The sequence below is a fragment of the Rhamphochromis longiceps genome, linkage group LG20 (assembly GCF_057381845.1).
Source record: "Rhamphochromis longiceps isolate RC_006_pf linkage group LG20, R_longiceps_female_GT1.1, whole genome shotgun sequence".
Classification (NCBI taxonomy): Eukaryota; Metazoa; Chordata; class Actinopteri; order Cichliformes; family Cichlidae; genus Rhamphochromis; species Rhamphochromis longiceps.
In genome coordinates, this window is record NC_140576.1 from 31,817,278 (window position 1) to 31,838,967 (window position 21,690).

The following is a 21,690-nucleotide window of genomic DNA, read 5'->3' on the forward strand; positions in this document are numbered from 1 at the left end:
AGAAGAAGGGAAAAAAGGGCCCTGAGGGTCAGATTTTCTGCTAACATGTGCTGATCCTCGTGATGTCCTGGCAAAGCCTTCCTCACTACACAGAGAATTCTTTGTGTATTTCAAGAAAAATAAGTCAAATGGTAAGTTAGCAAGGGCGAAGAAGAGAGAAAATCTCACAGAAATATCAGGATTCGTAAACAGGCCAGACCCATGCTGTACGTTCTGTGGGGCAAAGCACAAACACAGATACAAATCAGATCAGATTTGACATAAGTTACTGGTCTGCTGCTCTTAATGGAAATTTCACCTCATCATGATCCACCAGGTTGCATTTATTTACTTATTTATGCTGATTTCAGTTTTTATCAGTTTCTGTCGGAGCCATTCACAATTATTTTTATGTATTATTATAATGAGAGAAAATTCAGTGAAAATTAGTTGTTTGACCTTAAAATACACCTAGGCTTTTTATTATGTTGTTTATTGTCATACCAGCTTTAATTATGTTTGTTTCAATTGTTTTTAATAACTAAAGACATGTAATTTATAAAATCATAATGCAACATAATTTTCAAACAAAAATATGCAAAATTATTTTTCAATTAAGATTATTCCGTTAACTGGCTTTCCCAACACATGGATTAAAAACACAGTTTTGAGTCAGTTAAGAAAATGAACTATTTTCCAGTGAGATGTTTGGATACATACAAGTTCATGATATGGCAAATAACTGCAAAGATTATGACAGAGCAACAATTAACAGAAATTAAAGTCCTAAATTCAGACTTCAAAACTTTACAAATTCAGATTAAACATTCTTATTTACTTTTGACTTTTAAGTTCCTCTTAGAAAATAGCTGTTATGAAAACATGGAAGGTCACCACCAGGGATGCCTATTCCCAGACATCAGCCTGATCTTGACTGCATTGATCTTCATATGGTTGCATTGTTTGACAAGCACGTCTCCTGGCAGTCCTCAAAAACCCAGCAGTGGAACTGCAGTGATTCCAGATGTGGCTGACACAGATATGTGGAACAACACATCGCTGTGTGAACATGAATGCTGCGTACCACTCATCAAACTCCTACAACAACCCACATGTAAGTGTAGCAGTTTAGCTGATGTGGTGCGACTTTGAAAAAACACGTTTTGTCTATAATCTCAGTGTGTGTGTGTTACGACATTTGAAAAATGCAGAGTACAGTATATCAAACCATGCATGTGTTTTTGTGCCATTCAGATGACTCACTCTTGGCTTTTGGTGATTTAGTCCACCAGGGACACACAAAAACTGCAGCCAAGCTTGTGTGTGATGTCATGTGTTTTCACAGGCCTTTTTAGCAATGCAAGTTCACACTTTGTAGAATATGAGAAGACTTCCTCCTCTTTACCATGTGCATCATCAAAGTGGCGCACTTCACAGCAAGAAGACTCCTGTAATGGACTGGTGTCCAGGTTGGACCCCACCTCCCCACCCCACAACAGCTAGGATAGGCTCCAGCCCTGAATTGGATGTGAAGTTAAGAAAATGAATGGATGAATTATGAAAAAGCAAAACTGCAACATATTGTGCTTCTGTTTCTCCTTTTTTCTTTTCCATTTCTTCTTCTTTCTTTTTTTTGCCTTTCTGCAAATCTTTAGCCAAATTGAAGTCAAATGTGTTGCAGACAATTCTTTGTCTTCTCTCAAAACTCTGTTCACATTTGCACTTTTGCCTACATCTTTTTACTGTACTTTTGCACTTGTTTTTCATAGACCAGTCAATAGAAATGGCTCATATTTCTGCTAGAGTATCACCTGAAGCCTTTCTTAAGTCTAAGCACAACCACCAAATTGCAGAAAAATCGAAACAGTGCATAAAATGTGCACACTTTTGTGAAAGAAGAACCAGGAAACCAGGAAACAAACCTACAACACATAAAGCTTAGTCTGCTGCCAAGTATCTCCCAATAACATCTCATTATCCCATTCTGGCCAGCTAATCATGCGAGCACACACAGGAACACAGTAAAGGGAGGAAGAGGGACTGTTGCTCTGGGGGAAATGGGCAGGAGGCAGTTAGAAAGGGGGTGTGGAAAAAGCACAGAGTGAGAGGCCAAAGAGTCGGGCCATATAAAGAGAAAGAGAACACAAACCAGGCTCTATCTTTCTCCTCTATCAGACCTCATCGACGACCCTTTGCTTCCCCTCCCTCACACTAACCTTCAGTGTGTAGAAACTTTTTGCTCTAACACAGTCCCAGCACCAACTGAGACCAAAGAGGATGGCTACATCAACGTGGAGAATGAATGGACTCTACAGAAAGATGACTCAACCTCTGTTTCTCTGCACTCTGGTCCTTAGCAGTGAGTACTGTAATAAGTATTTATTAAAGTATGTTATTTTGCATTTTCGGGCATTCATCCTTAGTTAGTTATTCTATCCAAACAGAGTTTTATATATTGTGTGAAGTTCATTTATTTTTTTTATCTAAAAGTGTCTAACGTTCTACTCCATCAGCAAGATTTTGTTTATGTCACAGTAGCTTACAAACTTGCTGGGGATTTGCTTTGATGTGCTCCACCATGAGATTGCACACAAATGAAAAGAGGCATGGTTAGCAGTGGAGTAGCAGCAGACACAAAGGCTTTGCTCAGAAGTGGAAGCTGCTGTACATACTCATTATACTTTATACCCTGCAGTGTATCTCCGTGGAGCTAGTAAACCACACATAATATAGTCTCAGAATACACACACACACACACACACACACACACACACACACACACACACACACACACACACACACACACACACACACACACACACACACACATATTATGCGGAATGTATTTAGAGAGCTGCACATGTACTACATGTGTAAAAGTAACCACATTTCATATTATTTCATCACTGAGCAAAAATAGTTCTTTCATCTGTGTTCCTTATAGTAAATGTGTGTGCCTTTGTGTGCACAAGTGTGCAATTATGCGGATGCGTGTGGACACACTGGGCAGTCCACTCCAAATCAGTCCGAGGCCTGACGTTAATTGCAGGGTAATGTATGGCTTAGACGATAGAGCTTCCTCGCTTGTTGTAAACCAGGTCTAGTTCTAGTTCAGCCCAATGTAACGACTTCTGCAGAGCTAAGGCCACAGGGGCGGTAAATGTTTGGAGTGACCTTGGGAACACTAAGAGGAGTTTTCAAGATTGATGGAAAATAACTGAAGCTTAACTTTTAAAGGGGAAACAATCATGGGATGGCAGAACATGTTTGTAGTGTAGTAAAGAGCCATATTGCCTGCATCAGCAGCCTAACAGATGGTAATTAAATTTACATAGAAATCTAATTACTCTGGGCACACCCCGTCAACGCAGATTACTTTTTTCGATGTATATAGCCTAGTATACAAGTCACAAAGTCACCTCAAGAGGTGTTACTGTTCAGGCAACATGCTACTCCTTCAGTCTTTCTAATATTTAAAAACGTGAGAAATAATGTCTGACAAGTAAACTAATAACCAACCATGTTTATTTGTGTTAAGCAATGAATGATATGCACTCATACAGTAATGGACCTACAATGAAAGGGACTCACTTGACTTCAAGAACAACTTGTGGCTCACTATTTTGCCAAAGAACATTGGCATGTGAACAGACCAGGGATGAAACCTGTAATTACTAAAGCGCTAAAGCACCTGAGCTCCAGTGACCCTGGTTATTTGTGTTCTAATCTAGTCTAGTTTTATTATGTCAAGAATTTTGTATAATTTAATTAACTGAGTTTGTTTTCACCCACTTCTTATTATGATTTCAGCCATGATCGCCTCGCCTTTTGCTCTATTTGCAAATCAATGTTTAAGCAGTGGTCTTAATTAGCATTTCAAAAACAAAGGATATAAACATTGCACCTTTGTTTTAGGTTTAAGCACACAGCTTCTGATTTCTACTTTAAGAACTCTGCAGTTGTGTTGTCTGCTCACCCGTCCTACGCTTCTCACCACATCCAACAGCAGTCCTTTGATTACACAAATCTGGTCACAGACGGCTCAGAAAAACAAAAACTGAACATTTCTCACCTAATTATATGTGATGGATTGTTGTGTCTTCATGCAGCTCTGCCATTCTGTGTGTGCGTGTGATTATTTTGTTTCTTGTTTTGATTTAGTTTACATGGGTCCCAGCTCTAGGTCACAAGAGACAAATTGTCATTGATTTCTTTTGACAATACCAGCTTCTGTGGTTGCAGTAGTATCAGAACTCTCTGATATCTGGTAACCTTGAATACACATTTTTGCAAAGTCTTGGAAAGTCCCACATCATACAAAACCTTTCGCAATTTGGTATGTTGGCATTGTGACCGGTGTTGTAATAATAGTTTATCTCAAAGTCTCAGAGTATTAGAAGGTAAATGAAGTGTTGGTTCTCACTTTCAGCTTGTTGTACGTGGGAGGAATGGACAGCTGTAAAGACTTTTTATAAAGACAAAACTGCTATAACCAAACGACTTGAAACGGCCTTTGGTTGGAGCATTTCCAAAATGCCAATGGGCTGCTTTCAGTCAGGAGTGATGACTAGCTACTGAAACAAAGGATAATAAAGGACACACCAGCACCAGATGTTATATACAACAAGGCACCCTTAGAGATAGAGTCCCTCAACTGGTCAGAGTGTTTTTTATGTGCCTGTGGCATGTCAGCAGCATATTATAGAGGATGTTTAACAAAAAGTTTTGGCTTAGCAGTAATGTCATGTTGCTGCAAACGTGCAAAGAACTATAAAAAAAAGTGTCCCCTCTGCACAGTTTTCATAAGGTGGAGATTTGCTATTGAGATAAAGACTGCTTTTTTGTTGTATCAGGGTGTAAACATGTTTATTTCTACTGCTGGGACATTAACTTGGGCATCTTGGACACTGACTTGCAGAATCAGTCTCAAGTGGCCATTCAAAGAACTGTTTTTTTGGAACCAAATTTCCTTCACTTTTAACCCCAGAATTACTCACTTGGTTTATCAGAGCAAACATCCTTGTCACATATAAACAGGTCTCTCACCCTGACTGCAAACAGATTGAGTTTATACACTCACTTCCCATGGCTGTAATTCAGTATCTATGCAGGCGTGCAAATATGCAGCGCTGACATGGCCATGGACTAAAATCTTAGATGATGTCATTCATTGCCTTTTGGAGTGTGTTATAAGCGGTCTCTCTCCCTCTCTCTCTCTCTCAAGATTTCAGGGGAAAACCCAAGCTTTAAATCTGCTCTGGAGAAGGGGAAAAACATCTTGTCTCACTTACTTCAGCTTGTCATCTACAATGACTGTTTCTGTTGCTAAGTCAGGGCCTCAGGCGGCGCAGAATAGGATAGAACAATTGCTGCTACATATCATAGTGAAAAAAGTTTCATTCATGGTTGGAATATTCCAGTTTCTTATTAAGTTACTTGTGTGCATTTTTGCACATGTGTAGAAGTAAAAAGCCGTTAGTACTTTGTGATGATCTGTAAAAATATGAGACTAATTCGTTCTGAACAAGAACAAGTAAAAGATGAAAGGGTCAAGACTTAATGTTTTAAAGTGAAAGAGCAGACTTCAGTGAAAATAAGCCCTGATATGTCTCTGCACACACATTTTTGAAACTTTGTTTCTCAGAAAACAACTTTGCCAATGTAAACATGGCCAGAATATTGCCACTCATGACCCTCGGCTATTGACCAGCATTCTTTCAGTCTCAAGTTGTGATGATGAAGTTTGAGTCACGTCATCTGCTGAAGGGTGTGGGTCTTTTATGTAAGCCTTGGCAGATCATGGTCTTATGTCAGCCTAGGGTGTGTGTTCACTTGGGCCCAAAGTCATGGTTGAGGAGCCATGTGAGCTTGCAAAGCAATTAAACCTGAAGCCTGTGTTCTGTAAAACCAGCCATTTTGCTTTAGCGATTTCTAAATGTGCAAACCGGGTTAGATGTGAATAAACAGCTTGTATCAGTGTACATTCTGACACCATATCTCTGAACCCACATGCGCAAAATCACATTTTGAAATGTATTTCTCTCTGAATTATCTTTATTTGGAGCCAACTTCCTTCCAAAAATGATGTTAATGAAAAGCAAAACAAAGCCGCTAACTAATGATCATCCATGAAAAGGAAATTACTTCAATAAATAGATTGTCTAGCAACAATATTTACCTTGTGAAACAATCTTAACTAGAAAAAGTTGCATTTCCTGCAAAAATGCAGTGTGAATTCTGTGTAGTGGAATTTGCTAAAAACAGCTGAAGAAGCTGAACTTTCTGCTGAAAAGAGGTGAAAAAAAATGAAAATTCTGCTGAAAAGAGGCGTAGAAGCGGAATTTGTGCTGAAAACAGGTAAAAAAAAAAAAGCAGAACTTTCTGCTGAAAAGAGGTGAAGAAGCGGAATTTGTGCTGAAAAGAGTTAAAAAGCTGAAATTTGTGCTAAAAAGAGGTGAAAAAGTTGAACTTAAAATAAATTTTGCTTAAAAGAAATTTAGCCATGGCTGACATTCAAACCCAGTCCTCCGAGTCACAAAACAGCTGCTCGTCTCACTGAGCTGAAACACAGCTCACCCTTGTGAGCTAAATCAGCAAACACACTTGTAATGTGGTTCCATTCATCAAAATGGGCCAAAAAATGGCATAAAAACCTTCATATTTCAAAAAGTATAAAAGTTATGAGCACCAAAAGATATACCAACCGTTAGCAGAGTTTGAATGGTGGAAATTGTATGAAAACTGAAGGGGTAGTTAACCAGCAAAGAACGGAGCAACTAGAATAATAAGGTAGAAGAAAGAAGAAAGAGAAACAGGATCTCAAATTCACACAACAATGAAAAACAGAAGCTGTGCTACCATTCAAATCTTCCTTCTTCCAATTACTGCTGTTCTGGTGAGCTTATTGTTCCTTGTTCCCCTGCTGCAATTTTACAGCTGCTAGGATTGAAAGAAAAAAAAAAAAAGTAGTCTCTCATTTAATTGAAAATTGGCAGTATGAGATGTCCAAAGGATGAGAAGCTCTTAACACCTTTGCTCAGATGAACCTCAGCTCTATATTCAGCTAATGAACAGAAAATAAGTGTGATTTCTAAAACAAGAACTTGGAAAAATCGTTTCACTTATTATGTCATCATTGCTTTTTCCCTTGCTAAAACGTAAGCAACAGATTGTCCTCACTGACTTATGTAAAGTTATGAGGATGTCGTAACACCAGTAGAATGCAATCACTGCATAAACTACATAATCTACGTTGGATACCCAGGCTGGGATTTCCTTAAAGAGGGCTATATTGTTTACCCAGGGGGATAAAAGCTCTTAATGAGCATTAGTGGGGGGTTTTGACTGCCAAAATAATAGCTCTTGGTAATTAATGTTCATTAAATGGCACACTGTTGAAGGCATACTTTAGACATCCTAATTGAAAGCATAAGACTGCACCCCTTGCTGTTCTTAAAAGCCCTTGGTTGGAACACCACATTCATTTGTAGCGTATATGTTTCTGGGCAAGTGTTTTCATTTGTAAGAGATACTGCATTGTTTAGAAATGCGTAAGGTTTTTGAGTTATTACAGTTACTTCTCTGGCTTCCTCTTCCAATTTGGTTCCTTAGTTTCAGTAATATCAAAGCCAGATTGTTTAGAGCGATATGTTTCAGTCTCTTTTTTTCTTTCCCAACAGAGTATCATGAAACATGTCTTGAAATCAATCCATGGATAGAAAAGGAGAGCAGCTTGCCGCCTCTTGGAACAGCTGGTGTGTCCAGTTTCTAATCCACTAAGAAAATGGATAGACTGTTTTGGAAACATAGGTTTTGAGTTTCACTGCCCTGCTGAAACGATTTTAATGAGTAAATTAGAGGTTGAATAAAAACAACAGTGAGCGGCTGCTATCAGTAATAATGTTACCTTTTTGTTTTTTGCTTTATTGCTGAAAAACATTTTTTTCAGTACTATAGCTTTTGAAACACAATAGGCTTGGGTAGAATATCAGTAAGTAAAATCTTCCTAATAAAAACAGTCCCAGGTTATATTTCTTAACAACAGGCATTATAGTTCCACTCCAAGAGTATGTTCCTGGTGATGGCTGTTATCTGTAGTTTCCAGCATGTTTGTCCCTGTAGTTCAAAGAGGTCACTGTGTGCTGTGATATCCACATCCTGTCATACAATAGGATGTGCATGGATAACATTCCAAGCCTGTTAATTATTATTGTTTTTGGGTTGTTTTTTTATGGTTGTGTTTTGTTTCAAAGCAGGGGCGTGTGCAGGGTGGAAAAAGTCAACATTTGCCAACCGTCTGTGCAGAAGCAAAATTAGTTCTTATGTTCACTGATTAACTGGTATATTCCAAGTGTTTTCATTGCACCAAATAGCAATAAACGGAACTGTAGTGATTTAGTGTGCTGTTGTTTTCTTGTTTTTTTGGTGTTTAGTTGGTTTATGCTATGAAAAGATCTATATTTTTCTTGAAGGCCTGCAGGATTGAAAAGAATCTCTGCTTAAATTTGAAATATAAAATAGAATTCCTCTTAATAGGAACAACTAGGAGTAGCAAGGGATGAGTGATGGGAGACTTTGGGCTCTGCTTTGGACATCTGGTGAAGTAATGGAAGGAGGGTGTGGCTCATTATGACATCCAAGGTGTTGTCTCTACAGTCTGGGTGGAGGTCAAATCTAAGCCCCAAGGTTTAGGGCTGAGACTTTTCTCCTTTTGCATGATGTTACTGATTTCACAGCACAGCACATATGTAGGGAGGGAAAGAGCTCCCCAAGGAGACTTGCTGCAGCTGCACCACTCATCCCCCTCTCCAGGCCTCCTCCCCAATCTCCCCAGAGAGGAAACAGGCCTCATCCTCAAATACCATAAGTAAAGGACTCCTGTCCCCGGCTTATACTGTCTGACTGCAACCACTTAATCAGGTGTGACAACGTTTGTTTTTACTGCAATTTCCTGCTTCTTCCCCACCCTAAAATCAAAAGCTGGGATGACAATCACAATGGCAGCTGAGAGATTTTTGTTTCATATTTAGTTATTTCCCATAACAGCGACATGGGAAATAAAACTATTCTTATTCTCATATATAGGCAGACATACAGTAGACTTGTGCATTAAAGGAGTCTGTTTATTCAGTACAAGTAAAGTATTGATGATGATGATGAATTCAGAACAAGCATTCCAAGTATTGTATGTAGCAGAATCCACTCATGCAGTTTGAGCACTAGATCAACGATTTCAATTTCATCATGGTTGAATTAGAAATTCAAAGGAAGTGCTCAACCTCTGATGCTAAAAAAAAGTGCATTTTTATTATTGTTATGCTCATCATTATTGCTATTGGACTCAATATCTTAACTGCCCTTTAAATGTAGGAAATAGCTAAAAGTAAATCAAGTAAATAAAGTGAAGCAAGCACAGGATAACATAAAAAGTTTAATTTTCGTACTTTTTTATGAGTAGAGAAGCTGCATTCTCAGGAAGAGACCTGAAGCTACCATTAAAATGAACACACAGGAGTAAAATCTGTATTTAATCTTACCTTACCATGGTAGCAACTGCGTTTTAGACAGATTGAACTATCTTCAGAGAACATTACGCTTTGTACATTCTCTAGCTTGTGATTTTGGCACCGTGCTCTTGAAATTATGTTTTTGCATCTGTTAGTGCATACAGCAAGGGAAGACTTTTCCCCAGTGAGGTGGAGCGGTGAAAGAAGGTTGTCTGGCATTAAACAAAACCAAATGTAAAAATGAAAGGTCTGGCTGTCATAGCAAGTTTAGTGCATAAATTGATGATAATGATACGCGGCCTCCTCCCCTGCAACATGTAGCTATAGCACCCCTGCACAGACTTGAATCTTCTATAGACTGAATACACAAAGCTTTTCTAAAAGTAGTGATTGATGATGTGCAATCCAGGTTGCCAGTTCTGTAATGACCTTTCATGCTGTAATCCATTACTACAAATCCAGTCACTTGTGAAATTCTTGAGAATCTCCCAAGGGATCATCTTGCTTTATTTCTGGGGCTGACATCCACAGTGTTTACAGCGTATCTGACTTTAGGGGTTGCTTACATTCCCCTGCCATTTAAAGTACATGAAGCACAGTTGGATTAAACTTGAGACCAGCATCTCATTACTCCAGCAGCATGTTAAAAACTCTTGTGGTCCTATAAACTATGTAAAGAGAACAAAGCACTTCCTGGGAGATACATGCACATCATGGCAGCAGACAAAGCAGGTGCTTTAAGAGACTCATATTTCTTTTTTTTTCAAAGAAGTTTTACCTTTTGTCTCACTGTCTGTAATTTTAATTTGTCCAACAACAACTACAGTGTACAGCACATCTGATTTAACTTATTATTTAGTTCTTTACATCTGGCTACACACCACATCACCCAGGCTAAAAGGAGGACAGCCAGGCCAGGAAGTCCACTTCATGTAGTCAAGCAGTGATGAGCAAGATTTACTCAATCTTCACCCAAGATTTACTCACAGTCTTGGCCTTATGCTTTCTGAGAGAGACCAAGGATGTGTTTATGCATTTTTTTGTGTTTCCCTGTGTTTGTGTTGAGACTGGAGCGCCTAAGGCTTCTTGTTGAGGCCAGGGGGGCCTTGTTGGAAACATAGGAAGACTTTTCACACAATTGTATAAGCTGTCTCTGTCCACAGTAGTGAGGCACTACTACCTATAACGGTTTGACATATTCCATAATGTTTCAACATGTAAGGATTAATGTAATCACCTTTTTCTTGAATTGTGATTTTTTTCATTTATAAAACATAAGAATAAAGGGATTTACAGTGTCTTACAATTCATACAGACTGCTTAGTAAGTGGAATGCTTTAAAATCTTTCACTGATACTGATTGCACTAAGAAATATTTAGAGTCACGAGGTATAAACTAAGGTAAGTCAATTTGGTAGGCTGGCTATTTTTGACATATTAAACACAGCAGATTAAATCATAATTAATCGAATGATCTGATAGCCCAGATTTGTACCCCAATTTACAAATTTAATTGTAGCATATGACCAACTTTGGTCAATATCCAGCCATTTGATGCTGTTGGTGAGAAAGGACACATTGCTGGAGAGAACCTACATGGTCCAATCTAGAGTGGTAGATGCATCATATTGGCCATTCGCTAGCTTCTTGTTTTGGATGAAAACATTTCAAAGTGACCTTGGCACTTCCCCAGAATATGTTCAAATTAGCCATGTTTATAGGATTACAAACACACGCTAAACACTTAAATCTACGTCCCATAAATGTGTGTTGTGTTTCACTAAATAATGATAGTGGTGCACTGAAAACATTTTGCTCTGATTGCAGAATAGTTTTGGTTACACGTAAAATTGTTTACACACTACACTGGGTTTCTTCCATGAGGAGGGGAGTGTTTAGAAGTTCAGGCTGAATTGAATTACACCGCCATCATACAGTAGGCAGGATGATCCCTGATGCTGATTATGTCTCATTTACCCTTCATGACTGTGGCAAAGCTGTGCTACATAGTTATATCTTTTTGCGGCTGTTTTTAAAAAATAAAAGTCAAAGGAGCTTTTTATCAGAGCATTTACGTTTAATAACACTGTCTAGTCTTCAATATATAAAAATACTTGTTAAGATTAATTTTCAGTCATAATATGATTATGATATTAGATTTCCAAAAGAAGTTATTACATAAACAAGATTTCTCCCAGGAGATGGATGTGTGGTGAGGTCACGACCCTTTGAAACTTAGCTGCTCATTTTTATATGATGCAGAGAGTAAAAATTAAGACAACCGTGAGTACTAATTAGCAAGTACCCTTAAGAAAATATGCCAAACTGTTAAATGTTTTTGGGTGGGCTTGAGGCTTAAATCACCAGGAGAAGATGTTCAAACCACCTTTTTAACCTCTATTAGAAACAAACAAAATGGAAAAAAAAAACTCACAGATATTTACATAAAACATCTTTTCTTAAAGGTGATTATATATACATTAGCAGTGTGTTGCAACTGCAAGAAGTACTGCACTGGCATAACTGTGGAAAACCAAGTGTAAGAAGTTTTTGATATTTGATATCTGAGAATTACAGATGATGTGAAGACAAGAGTCAATGCTGGAGATGGAAAAAACTTTATCTTTGGAACCTTAACCTGTATGAATGAACTGAAACAACTAGACGTTAACTACACTCATTTTGTGGGATTTGGTATATTTAATGTAATCATAACTGCAGCAGAGACAGTGGCACACATCATGGAACTAATTATAGTACTTCAGGTAGGACCCGATTGATTTAGTTTGCATCAGAATTTGTAGGCTAATCGTTTAAGATTTGGTACTTGCTCTCATTTGAGACTTCACTATCACTTTTATATAATAAATAAATAAATGTCCTCTTCCCAAGGAATCATAACATTTGGGCTGCACTGCAAGTTTGAAGCAAATCCAACAGAATAGGTTCAAAATAAGGCTTGAACTGTAATGTAAAGCTAGCTAATGTTGCCATAGGAAATGACATTATACTTTGGACCTACAATGCCGAGAAAAAAAACCCTGCTTTGTCTGATTGGCATCAAACTTTATGAGCACTTGCAAGAAATGAAATGACAAAACATATGGGACAAACTGTGTAATTATGCAAGAAGCTTTTTTTTTTTTACCATTTTAATTATAAAGTGTTTAATTTGCAATTCCTTTTTCTCGATGTCTCTGTCTTTCTGTGATTCACCTGCTCTCCCTTCCTTACAGGTGTAGTGATATGTCAAGACCAAACCACCGCCTCTACCAAAACACCAAGTGTCAGTAACGGTAAGAACCTTCAAAAAATGTATAATGGGATGTGAGAACAGCACTGGATTCCAGAGAATTTCACTATATTTTAGAGATATTATTTTAAAGTGCCAAGTTCCTTCAAAATATATACAGACATGCTTTTGTGACATAAGACATGGTGCCTGACAAAACTTTGTATTTAAACTTTATTTTCAGAGACAAACGAAACCTCCATTGATTCCCTGATTACTTCAATAACCAAAAGTTTGGCTTCCGGTAACGACAGTGCGTTTTGGTTTCTCACGGCAGAACCGCAAATGGATGAAGAAAACTCCAGCAATGATAATACAATGGTAAATACCGGCCTGTAGCATCATATTTTCTACTTATTAACTAATAGTACCTCTATCACCAATAAATCTAACAGCAAAAATGAAAATTATATATGTTATGCTGCATGTTATATAAATGATGACATTTATTTTTTAAACATGTATTTACAAGGGATGACAAAAGCTGTAGTTATATGTATATGTGCAATATATGTGGAGTATAAGTACAGTGATATGAGAGGAGACAGCGCTAATCCCAGTCACGTCCTGGTGGCATTCCCTCTAACCAAGACCCTTTATCTGGCTCCCTACACCTTGGGCCCCGAGGAAGTGTTTTGTGCTGCTTGGAGGAATCAACTGAATGTGTTTAAAGACCTACAGTTGGAAAAATTGGTCTCATAAAAGTGGATCTTTTCTCAGACATTCCTCAGCAGTTGTAAATCATGAAGCTGTGCTCAATGCTGGAGACAAATGAACTGGAGAGCTAATGTTTCCACTCATGCACTCGAACAGGTGTGGCTCATTTTTTTCACAACTGTTTTTTGCAACAACTTTAATATATTATAGATTTTTTATTTCTTTTTAAGGTTTGTCAAAACAGAAATATCTGACCTACAGAAAGAACTACAGATTTATCTTACTGTGTAATACAATATACTTATCCTCACATTATTAAACTGTAATTGCACATGTATTTTTTGACGAACAACAAAAGAAATTTGATGTTAAATGTTACATCGGAAGTCATCGCTACATTGTGCCATATGTGACTCCAGGTGTGTAGAGACAGCGCAACAAGTCCGTTATATAGGTCATTACTGCAACATCAAGCCAGGACCATCAACTGTCCAACTCAACCTGAAACTAAACATGAAATTCCTAAATAGCTTGATATGACACTGATAACAGAGTCGGTATCAGTGGATCACATTTTATAATATTACAATGGAGGTTATGGGAAATAAGAACACTAAAATCTGTAAATCCAACACATGTTTTTCTCCTTCTATCTTCAGTATCAAATAAATTGTTTATGTTAAAATATGCCGATTCAAATTAAACATCCAACTATGGTCATGTAAGTTCAAGCAAAGCAGGAATGAGATGTAGGATTTGATCAGTCACAAGCAACAGATGGAGAACAGCACAGATTCCCTGGGATTGATTTTGTCATTTTACTTCAGCCTTCCTGAGTTTCTTCCTCTTCTTTTCAAAGCTCTGAGCATTACAGACGAGTCCAGCTGTGAGCCCACTCCCAACTAACTGAGGATTCAAAGTTACAGCTCACAGTGGTCTTCTGGGAATGCTGAAAGCAGTCTGGATCACATTACAGAAGAATAAAAAGTGTTCCCAAGTTACAAAGCCTGAAGTTGTGCAATGATGATATCATTATTCAGGGTTAAAGTGGGTAAAAAAAACGAAGGTGTGGTCAGCAAGTTCACTCAGCTGCATCTTGTCTGTAAGGCACACAAGGCCAGTGTGTAGTCTGAAACACACATTTGATTGGTGGCCCTGTGCTCAATGTGTATGAATAAAACTATGTACTGAAAAGTGAAAATTGCATTAGGCAATTGCAAAATAGGATATATTTTGTAGGAGATTGCTCCAGCCTAGACAGTGACATATGGAAAAAGTGTACTATTACAGAAACTACTGTCCTTCCACATAACAGCAAGTATGTACTTTTTTGTTTTTCTTACTTTGTGTGAAAACCCTTCATAATATTTTTTTTAATATACTGTATATGAGTTTCTCTCAAAGCTACAGAAGGTGAATTTCAGAAAAAAGTTATTTGTCCATCCATTCTCTTCTGCTTGCCCATCATCATAATCATATTTATTTATTTATTGTTTCCGAATTTCTTTTTTAAACTACTTGCAAATAGACAATCCTCACGCTTCCTTCTTTATTCTATTTATTGAAATAGGACAGCATGGACATTATACACCGGCTACAAATCATATTATAAAAGGCCAACATTTGGCTTCACGTTTAATTTGAACCCTACTCTCCCTGTGAAAGTTCTCTAATTGTAATGCACCACCACAGATACAGACAGCAAAAACTCAGCTATGAGAACTTAATTTGCACTCTCACAACTTGCATCTCATGACTGAGATAAGAACACCTCTTATTTTCTTCTGGACTTTTTTGACCAGAAATGTGTTTTTAACTGTTCCCATATAACTTTTTTTAATCACACATTGTCCTTTTATACTTTTTTTGTAGGTGGGAAGTACTAAAAGTCCATCACCATCATTACATTTATCACCATCATCATCGTCGTCGTCGTCGTCGTCGTCGTCATCATCAAATTCCTCTGTGTTTGTGGGACTACTTGTCAGTGGTCTGCTTGCTGCCCTTGGAATCACTGTGGGTTATTGCTATTGCCAACGCAGGACTGACACCAAGGCAGTGAAGCTGGTAAGAATATTGTACAATATACAGTAGAGTATCTTTCCATTGTGGAACTCACTTATTTATATATTCATGCTGGCACAGGTGTTACTGTAAGCTGTAGTACACCATACCGTGCACCCTGGATTAATTAAAAATCTTTATAACAATTGTAAATTCTGAACAGAAAGACGACTTTATATTATTTCATGTGTGTATTGTGATGGTCAGTTGAAAATTTCTAGTCTTTGTTTGATGAGCTCCTACTTGTGGTCTATTTACAGACAGATGAGACCTATCCAGCAGATCAGGAGAACCAGGGGAGCACTCTTGCTTCTGTAGCCCCCCTCATCCCCACTCCCGAGACCCAGGAGAAACCCAGCGTAAATGGAGAGTCCCCCGAGGCAGCAAAGACCCAACCTCCTCCACCTACCAACGGCCACTCCACCACCAAGACAGCAGACACTGAGCTGTGAAATAGTCCAAAATGAATTGAATCCCAGGAACTACCCATCTATACACACAGACACGTCTGATGAAAACACATCTTTGTTTCAGAATTCACTCCTGCCTAATCACACAGAGGCCACAGAAATGTGGACTTTAGGGACTACAGCAATCCCTTACATAAACACTCCTGTTGTTATATGGTCCTGTTACCTGCTCTTTTAGCTACGTGCCTCAAAAAAAAATCAGGAAAACTAGTCTGATGATGACAATAATGGTAGAGATGAATGATGCTGATTAATCACGACGAAGACTCGGTTCCTGGGTTTTGATGGCAGTCAGGAAGGAGAAGAAAGACAGGAGATGGGCAGTTCTGGGTGTGAAAAGACTATAATGTTAGTATTAACCACAGCTTGCTACCATGATGACTGCAGCCTCTGGAGTCACAGCAATGTGCTGTCCACTTCAGCAGAGGCTCTGCCTGTCATCTGGTTTAATGCTCCAGCCAATCATCCAACTGAAAACACAGCTAAAGCACCTAAACAACACGTGTCCTTACATTAATGTAAGACCATAACAGACAGACAGGAACTAACTTACACTGCCTTGAAATCTGTTTACAAGAATACATCTTGTATTCTTAACGTGCGTAGGTGGTTGAAAGTGTGTGTGTGTGTGTGTGTGTGTGTGTGTGTGTGTGTGTGTGTGTGTGTGTGTGTGTGTGTGTGTGTGTGTGTGTACTATGACATTTTGCATGAGTGTATTAACTTGCATCTGTACTGTGCATTGACTGTATATATCCATACATGCATCTACGCTTATCCTCCTTATTGTACTGTATGTACATATGTGTGCATCATGGTCATTTTGATCAGTCATGTCAGTGATTGATAAATCTTAACCGCATGCGACAGCCATGAAAAATGTAGAAATTTGTAAAATGATGGCTAACCAAGTTGTGGACAATCGCCATGGTGAAGCAAAACGAGTATTGACATTTAAGTCACACCATGGCATTAATCACGAAGCCAAAAGGCCTCTTTACTCACTGTTTGACCAACAAACTCACAAGGACTTTAGACACAGAGCCTCCTTATATGTCACCTCTGCCCATCTATTTGTTAGTATTATTCTCTGTCCAGTACTGTATATACTTGTTTTTATTCTGTGTATCCATACTTGTATTGTTCATTCTATGTGCCAAGATCTTCATTTTATAACTTTTATTGTGTTTATATACTTCTCCCATCATCATGATATTTTATCTAGGTTATATGACAAAGAAATATATTTAGAAATGAATCAAGTTCAGCATCTAATGGTCCAAATATGCCTTTTTTAATCCTATAAATACAGGTAACATCAGTTTTCCCTGACATGCCTAATAACAATAACAATAATGATAATAACTTTGAAAACTTTGATATCAAACTGGAATGTCCTGCATTCATTGTTCTTTTGATCCATCTTGTATCGTACCATTATCACATCAATATTTCAGTGTGACTATTTAATTTCACTAGCACTCTGTAGTTAAAATGGGATTTAACATGAAAAAAAAACCTAAATAAATAACATTGTATATGTTTTCCTGTTTTCAGCCTATTTTTTCCCAGAAAAAAAGCAAGTGATTTTGCTTGAGTTTAAAGAGAAGTTGGATTTTTAACTGCTGCCAAGCTCCTTAGACAACTACTGACAAATTGTACACAGACACGTACATACTTACACACATCTGTGGTCTAAAAACACATGGAATTTAAGTCCCATACAGCCCATAAGGTCCACAGCTGGTTTACATTAGCAGTAGTAGTGACATCACTTAACACTGTTTTGTCTTTCACAGTTTGGGTGGGGCAGTAAAAACATCCCCCAGCTGTCTTGTTGAATGGATCAGGACATGCTCAGAGTCAAACGTCAGTTAAAAGTCAAGGCCATCATCATGGTTATACACATTTACTTTAAACATTCATGTTATATTGTTAGTATAGTATTTATAATATTATATTGATGTACAGGGTGGGCCATTTATATGGATACACCGTAATAAAATGGGAATGGTTGGTGATATTAAAGTCCTGTTTGTGGCACATTAGTATATGTGAGGGGACAAACTCCTCAAGATGGGTGGTGACCATGGTGGCCATTTAGAAGTCGGCCATCTTGGATACAACTTTTGTTTTTTCAATAGGAAGAGGGCCATGTGACACATCAAACTTATTGGTAATGTCACAAGAAAAACAATGGTGTGCTTGGTTTCAATGTAACTTTATTCTTTCATGAGTTATTTACAAGTTTCTAACCACTTATAAAATGAGTTCTATGTGCTGCCCATTGTGTTGGATTGTCAATGCAACCCTCTTCTCCCACTCTTCACACACTGATAGCAACACCGCAGGAGAAATGCCAGCACAGGCATCCAGTATCCGTAGTTTCAGGTGCTGCACATCTCGTATCTTCACAATTGCCTTCAGATGACCCCAAAGATAAAAGTCTAAGGGGGTCAGATCAGAAGACCTTGGGGGCCATTCAACTGGCCCACGACGACCAATCCACTTTCTAGGAAACTGTTCATCTAGGAATGCTCGGACCTGGCACCCATAATGTGGTGGTGCACCATCCTGCTGGAAAAACTCAGGGAACATGCTTCAGTGCATAAAGAGGGAAACACATCATCATGTAGCAATTTCAAATATCCAGTGGCCTTGAGGTTTCCATTGATGAAGACTGGACCCACTATCGTTGTACCCCATATACCACACCAAACCAGTTAGTGTCAGACCAATAGCGGTGGTTTTGTTTGTTAACTTCACCATTCACATAAAAGTTTGCCTCATCACTGAACAAAATCTTCTGCGTGAACTGAGGGTCCTGTTCCAATTTTTGTTTTGCCCATTCTGCAAATTCTGGGGCCGATCTGGGTCATCTTCGTTGAGATGCTGCAGTAGCTGGAGTTTGTAAGGGTGCCATTTGTGAGTAGCTAATATCCGCAGAAAGGATGTTCGACTAATGCCACTCTCCAGTGACATGCGGCGAGTGCTACGCTGTGGGCTCTTGCTGAATGAAGCTAGGACAGCCACTGATGTTTCTTCATTAGTGACAGTTTTCTTGCTTCCACATTTTGGCAAATCCAACACTGAACCAGTTCCACGAAACTTAGCAAGCAGTTTGCTAACTGTAGCATGGGAGATGGGTGGTCTCGTAGGGTGTCTTGCATTGAAATCTGCTGCAATGACCCGGTTACTGCGTTCACCAGATATCAACACAATTTCGATCCGCTCCTCACGTGTTAACCTCTTCGACATGTCAATGGCTGTGAACAAAGAGAAACTTGTAAATAACTCATGAAAGAATAAAGTTATGTTGAAACCAAGCACACCATTGTTTTTCTTGTGACATTACCAATAAGTTTGATGTGTCACATGGCCCTCTTCCTATTGAAAAAACAAAGGTTGTATCCAAGATGGCTGACTTCTAAATGGCCACCATGGTCACCACCCATCTTGAGGAGTTTGCCCCCTCACATATACTAATGTGCCACAAACAGGACCTTAATATCACCAACCATTCCCATTTTATTACGGCGTATCCATATAAATGGCCCACCCTGTATTACGTGTTGCTCTCTGCCACACAGACAGTTTAGCTATTTTTTCCCATACATTCATGCCTTTATTCCATCACAAGATCAGGTCCCATATGAATTCCTACCCTGGCCTGTCCCTCTCCACACCCTAAAGGAAAATATGTCCTCAATGCCATTTAGCAATGCCGTAGGACAACCCTGTTGCCACATGAAGTCACAATGTAAAGCCAGCAAGAAGCGCATACCATACTAAATGTAGTCAAGTCTAAGACTGGCCATCTGTCAGACAGCATCAAATTAAAAGGTGCAAATCCCAGAAAATGTTAAAATTGCTTTATCTATGCTCTCAGACATGTATCTCTGTTATTTACAACCTACTTGACAGGCTAATATTACATTATTTATTAAGCGTCTACTTTCAAGAAACACACTCCACCAATGTGAAAACGCCTAATTAAAGTTGTTTCCATCAGCTTTTACATGTTTACTCATTTCCCAAGTTTCTAGTTCATGTTTTAAGATATGTACTTTTTGCATTTGTTTTCCTCCATTTGTCCTGATGCAGTGTAAATTAACTGTAGCTGCATGCTGCACTGAAAAAAGAAATCAAATAAAGCACTGATTCCATATTGCTGTAGAAAAAACACTATCAGCTGTTTCGAAAGAAAAGATTAATAAGAAGTACTGTCTGAATTAACATGAACCTCATATGAGAATGTAGTTTAAGCCTTGAATTTTCCACCCCTATGCCCCTGCAGAGTATCAGTTCAAACCTTCCAATTCTCAGCTTTTGTTCAGAGTCACATAAGTCCCCTAGTTCCAAGCTTGTTCCTTTCGCATCTTTTATCCCATCCAAATCTTAGTCCCCCCACCCCTCTATACTCCTGGATTTGGCCAAGAGTAGTGTATGTGTGTCGTGGAATCTGGAATGATGGACTAAACTCAGCTGGTTGTTTTTATTGTGGGGATGATCCCCCCCTTAACATAGTTACAGCTGTCAAATACGTCATGTTTTCTTTCTCCACGCCAAAGCTCAGCCCTTCTAAACTCCTTAATGGTAAGATAATATTGGTTGGAATGGGAGGCTGGAGGAAAAGTAGAGCACTCGAGAGACTTTGTGGGACCCTGAGGTCAGAAGGTGTGGCCTGCACACTGAGCATATAAAGACTGATAAATGTAAAGGTTCATGAAAAGGTCATTGCTAACAGAAAAATCAACTTCATACTGCACAATACATTTAACCTGGAATATCTAAGTTAATGTGTCTTCAAGGAGAAAATACAATAAAGAATGCCTGCAGCTTGCAAATATCTGGATTATTATGTGAGCTGTATTAACAAAACAACTGTGCATAAGAAAGTGACTCTCTCTCTCAGGCTTAGGGCGTCGGGGGGTTCCCCGGAGGCATCTTCCTTGGGGGGCTCAACCCGGGGTAGCGGTCATGTCCGGTTAGGGGCTCTGTTGGCTCTCAGGTGACTGTTTCCTCGCGGCTGCGTGCAGCGGGGCTAGGGGAGGGTCTGTGCTGACGGACGTGGGTTACTGACCTGGTAGCCTGGCTGCCCCTGGGTGGGTCCGGGATGGGCGTGAGGTTCTGGGGGCGCTCCGTCTCTGGGCTGGGACCCGGACCGGGCCTCGGGGGCTTGGGTCCTGGTTGGTGTGTTGCCGGGGTTGTGGGCGGGTGGGTGCATGGGGGCCCAGCCCTGGAGCGGGGTGCCGCCGGTGCATCGAGCCACCTGGGGGGCTCTTCAACTGGTGGGGGAGATTGTCACATCTTGCAGCTTTCCTCTCTTCAGGAGCTCCCTCTGCAGGAGGGGGAGATACAGGAGAGGTGGAGGAAGATCTCAGCCTGGGCGTTTACTGTCTTATGTAGTCTGGAAGATGAGTGGATGGTGGGGTGGGTGCAGTTTTCTCTGTGGTGGGGTTGGGAGGACTGTCCGGGGTTCTGTGGGGCCGGGAGGCGCTGCTGCGCTGGGCCCCGGTCTGGATGGGCCTGGGCCCCCTTTCCCTGGCGGGTCGCGGAGTATGGGGGTGCCTACTGGGGTCAGCAGGGGAGCTGGCCCCAGGGAAGGGTCACTTGCCCCTCCCTTCCTTCCCTCCCCTCCCCATCTCCAGCTGCCTCCCTCTTCCCGCTCCACCACAACCACCCACACATGCAGGACCTTGGAGTAGGGGTATGTCACCAGGGT

General features: G+C 39.6%; 1 protein-coding gene across 1 annotated transcript; it reads left to right on the top strand.

Moving 5' to 3' along the window:
- The first annotated feature begins 2,099 nt into the window (after positions 1–2,099).
- cd34 (CD34 molecule) lies at positions 2,100–17,508 on the top strand. The gene is made up of 5 exons (XM_085393856.1): positions 2,100–2,338; positions 12,722–12,781; positions 12,962–13,098; positions 15,307–15,501; positions 15,759–17,508. Exons 1-5 carry the CDS (start codon positions 2,257–2,259, stop codon positions 15,948–15,950), a joined length of 666 nt encoding a protein of 221 aa, XP_085249982.1. The 5' UTR covers positions 2,100–2,256; the 3' UTR covers positions 15,951–17,508.
- The last annotated feature ends 4,182 nt before the right edge of the window (positions 17,509–21,690 follow it).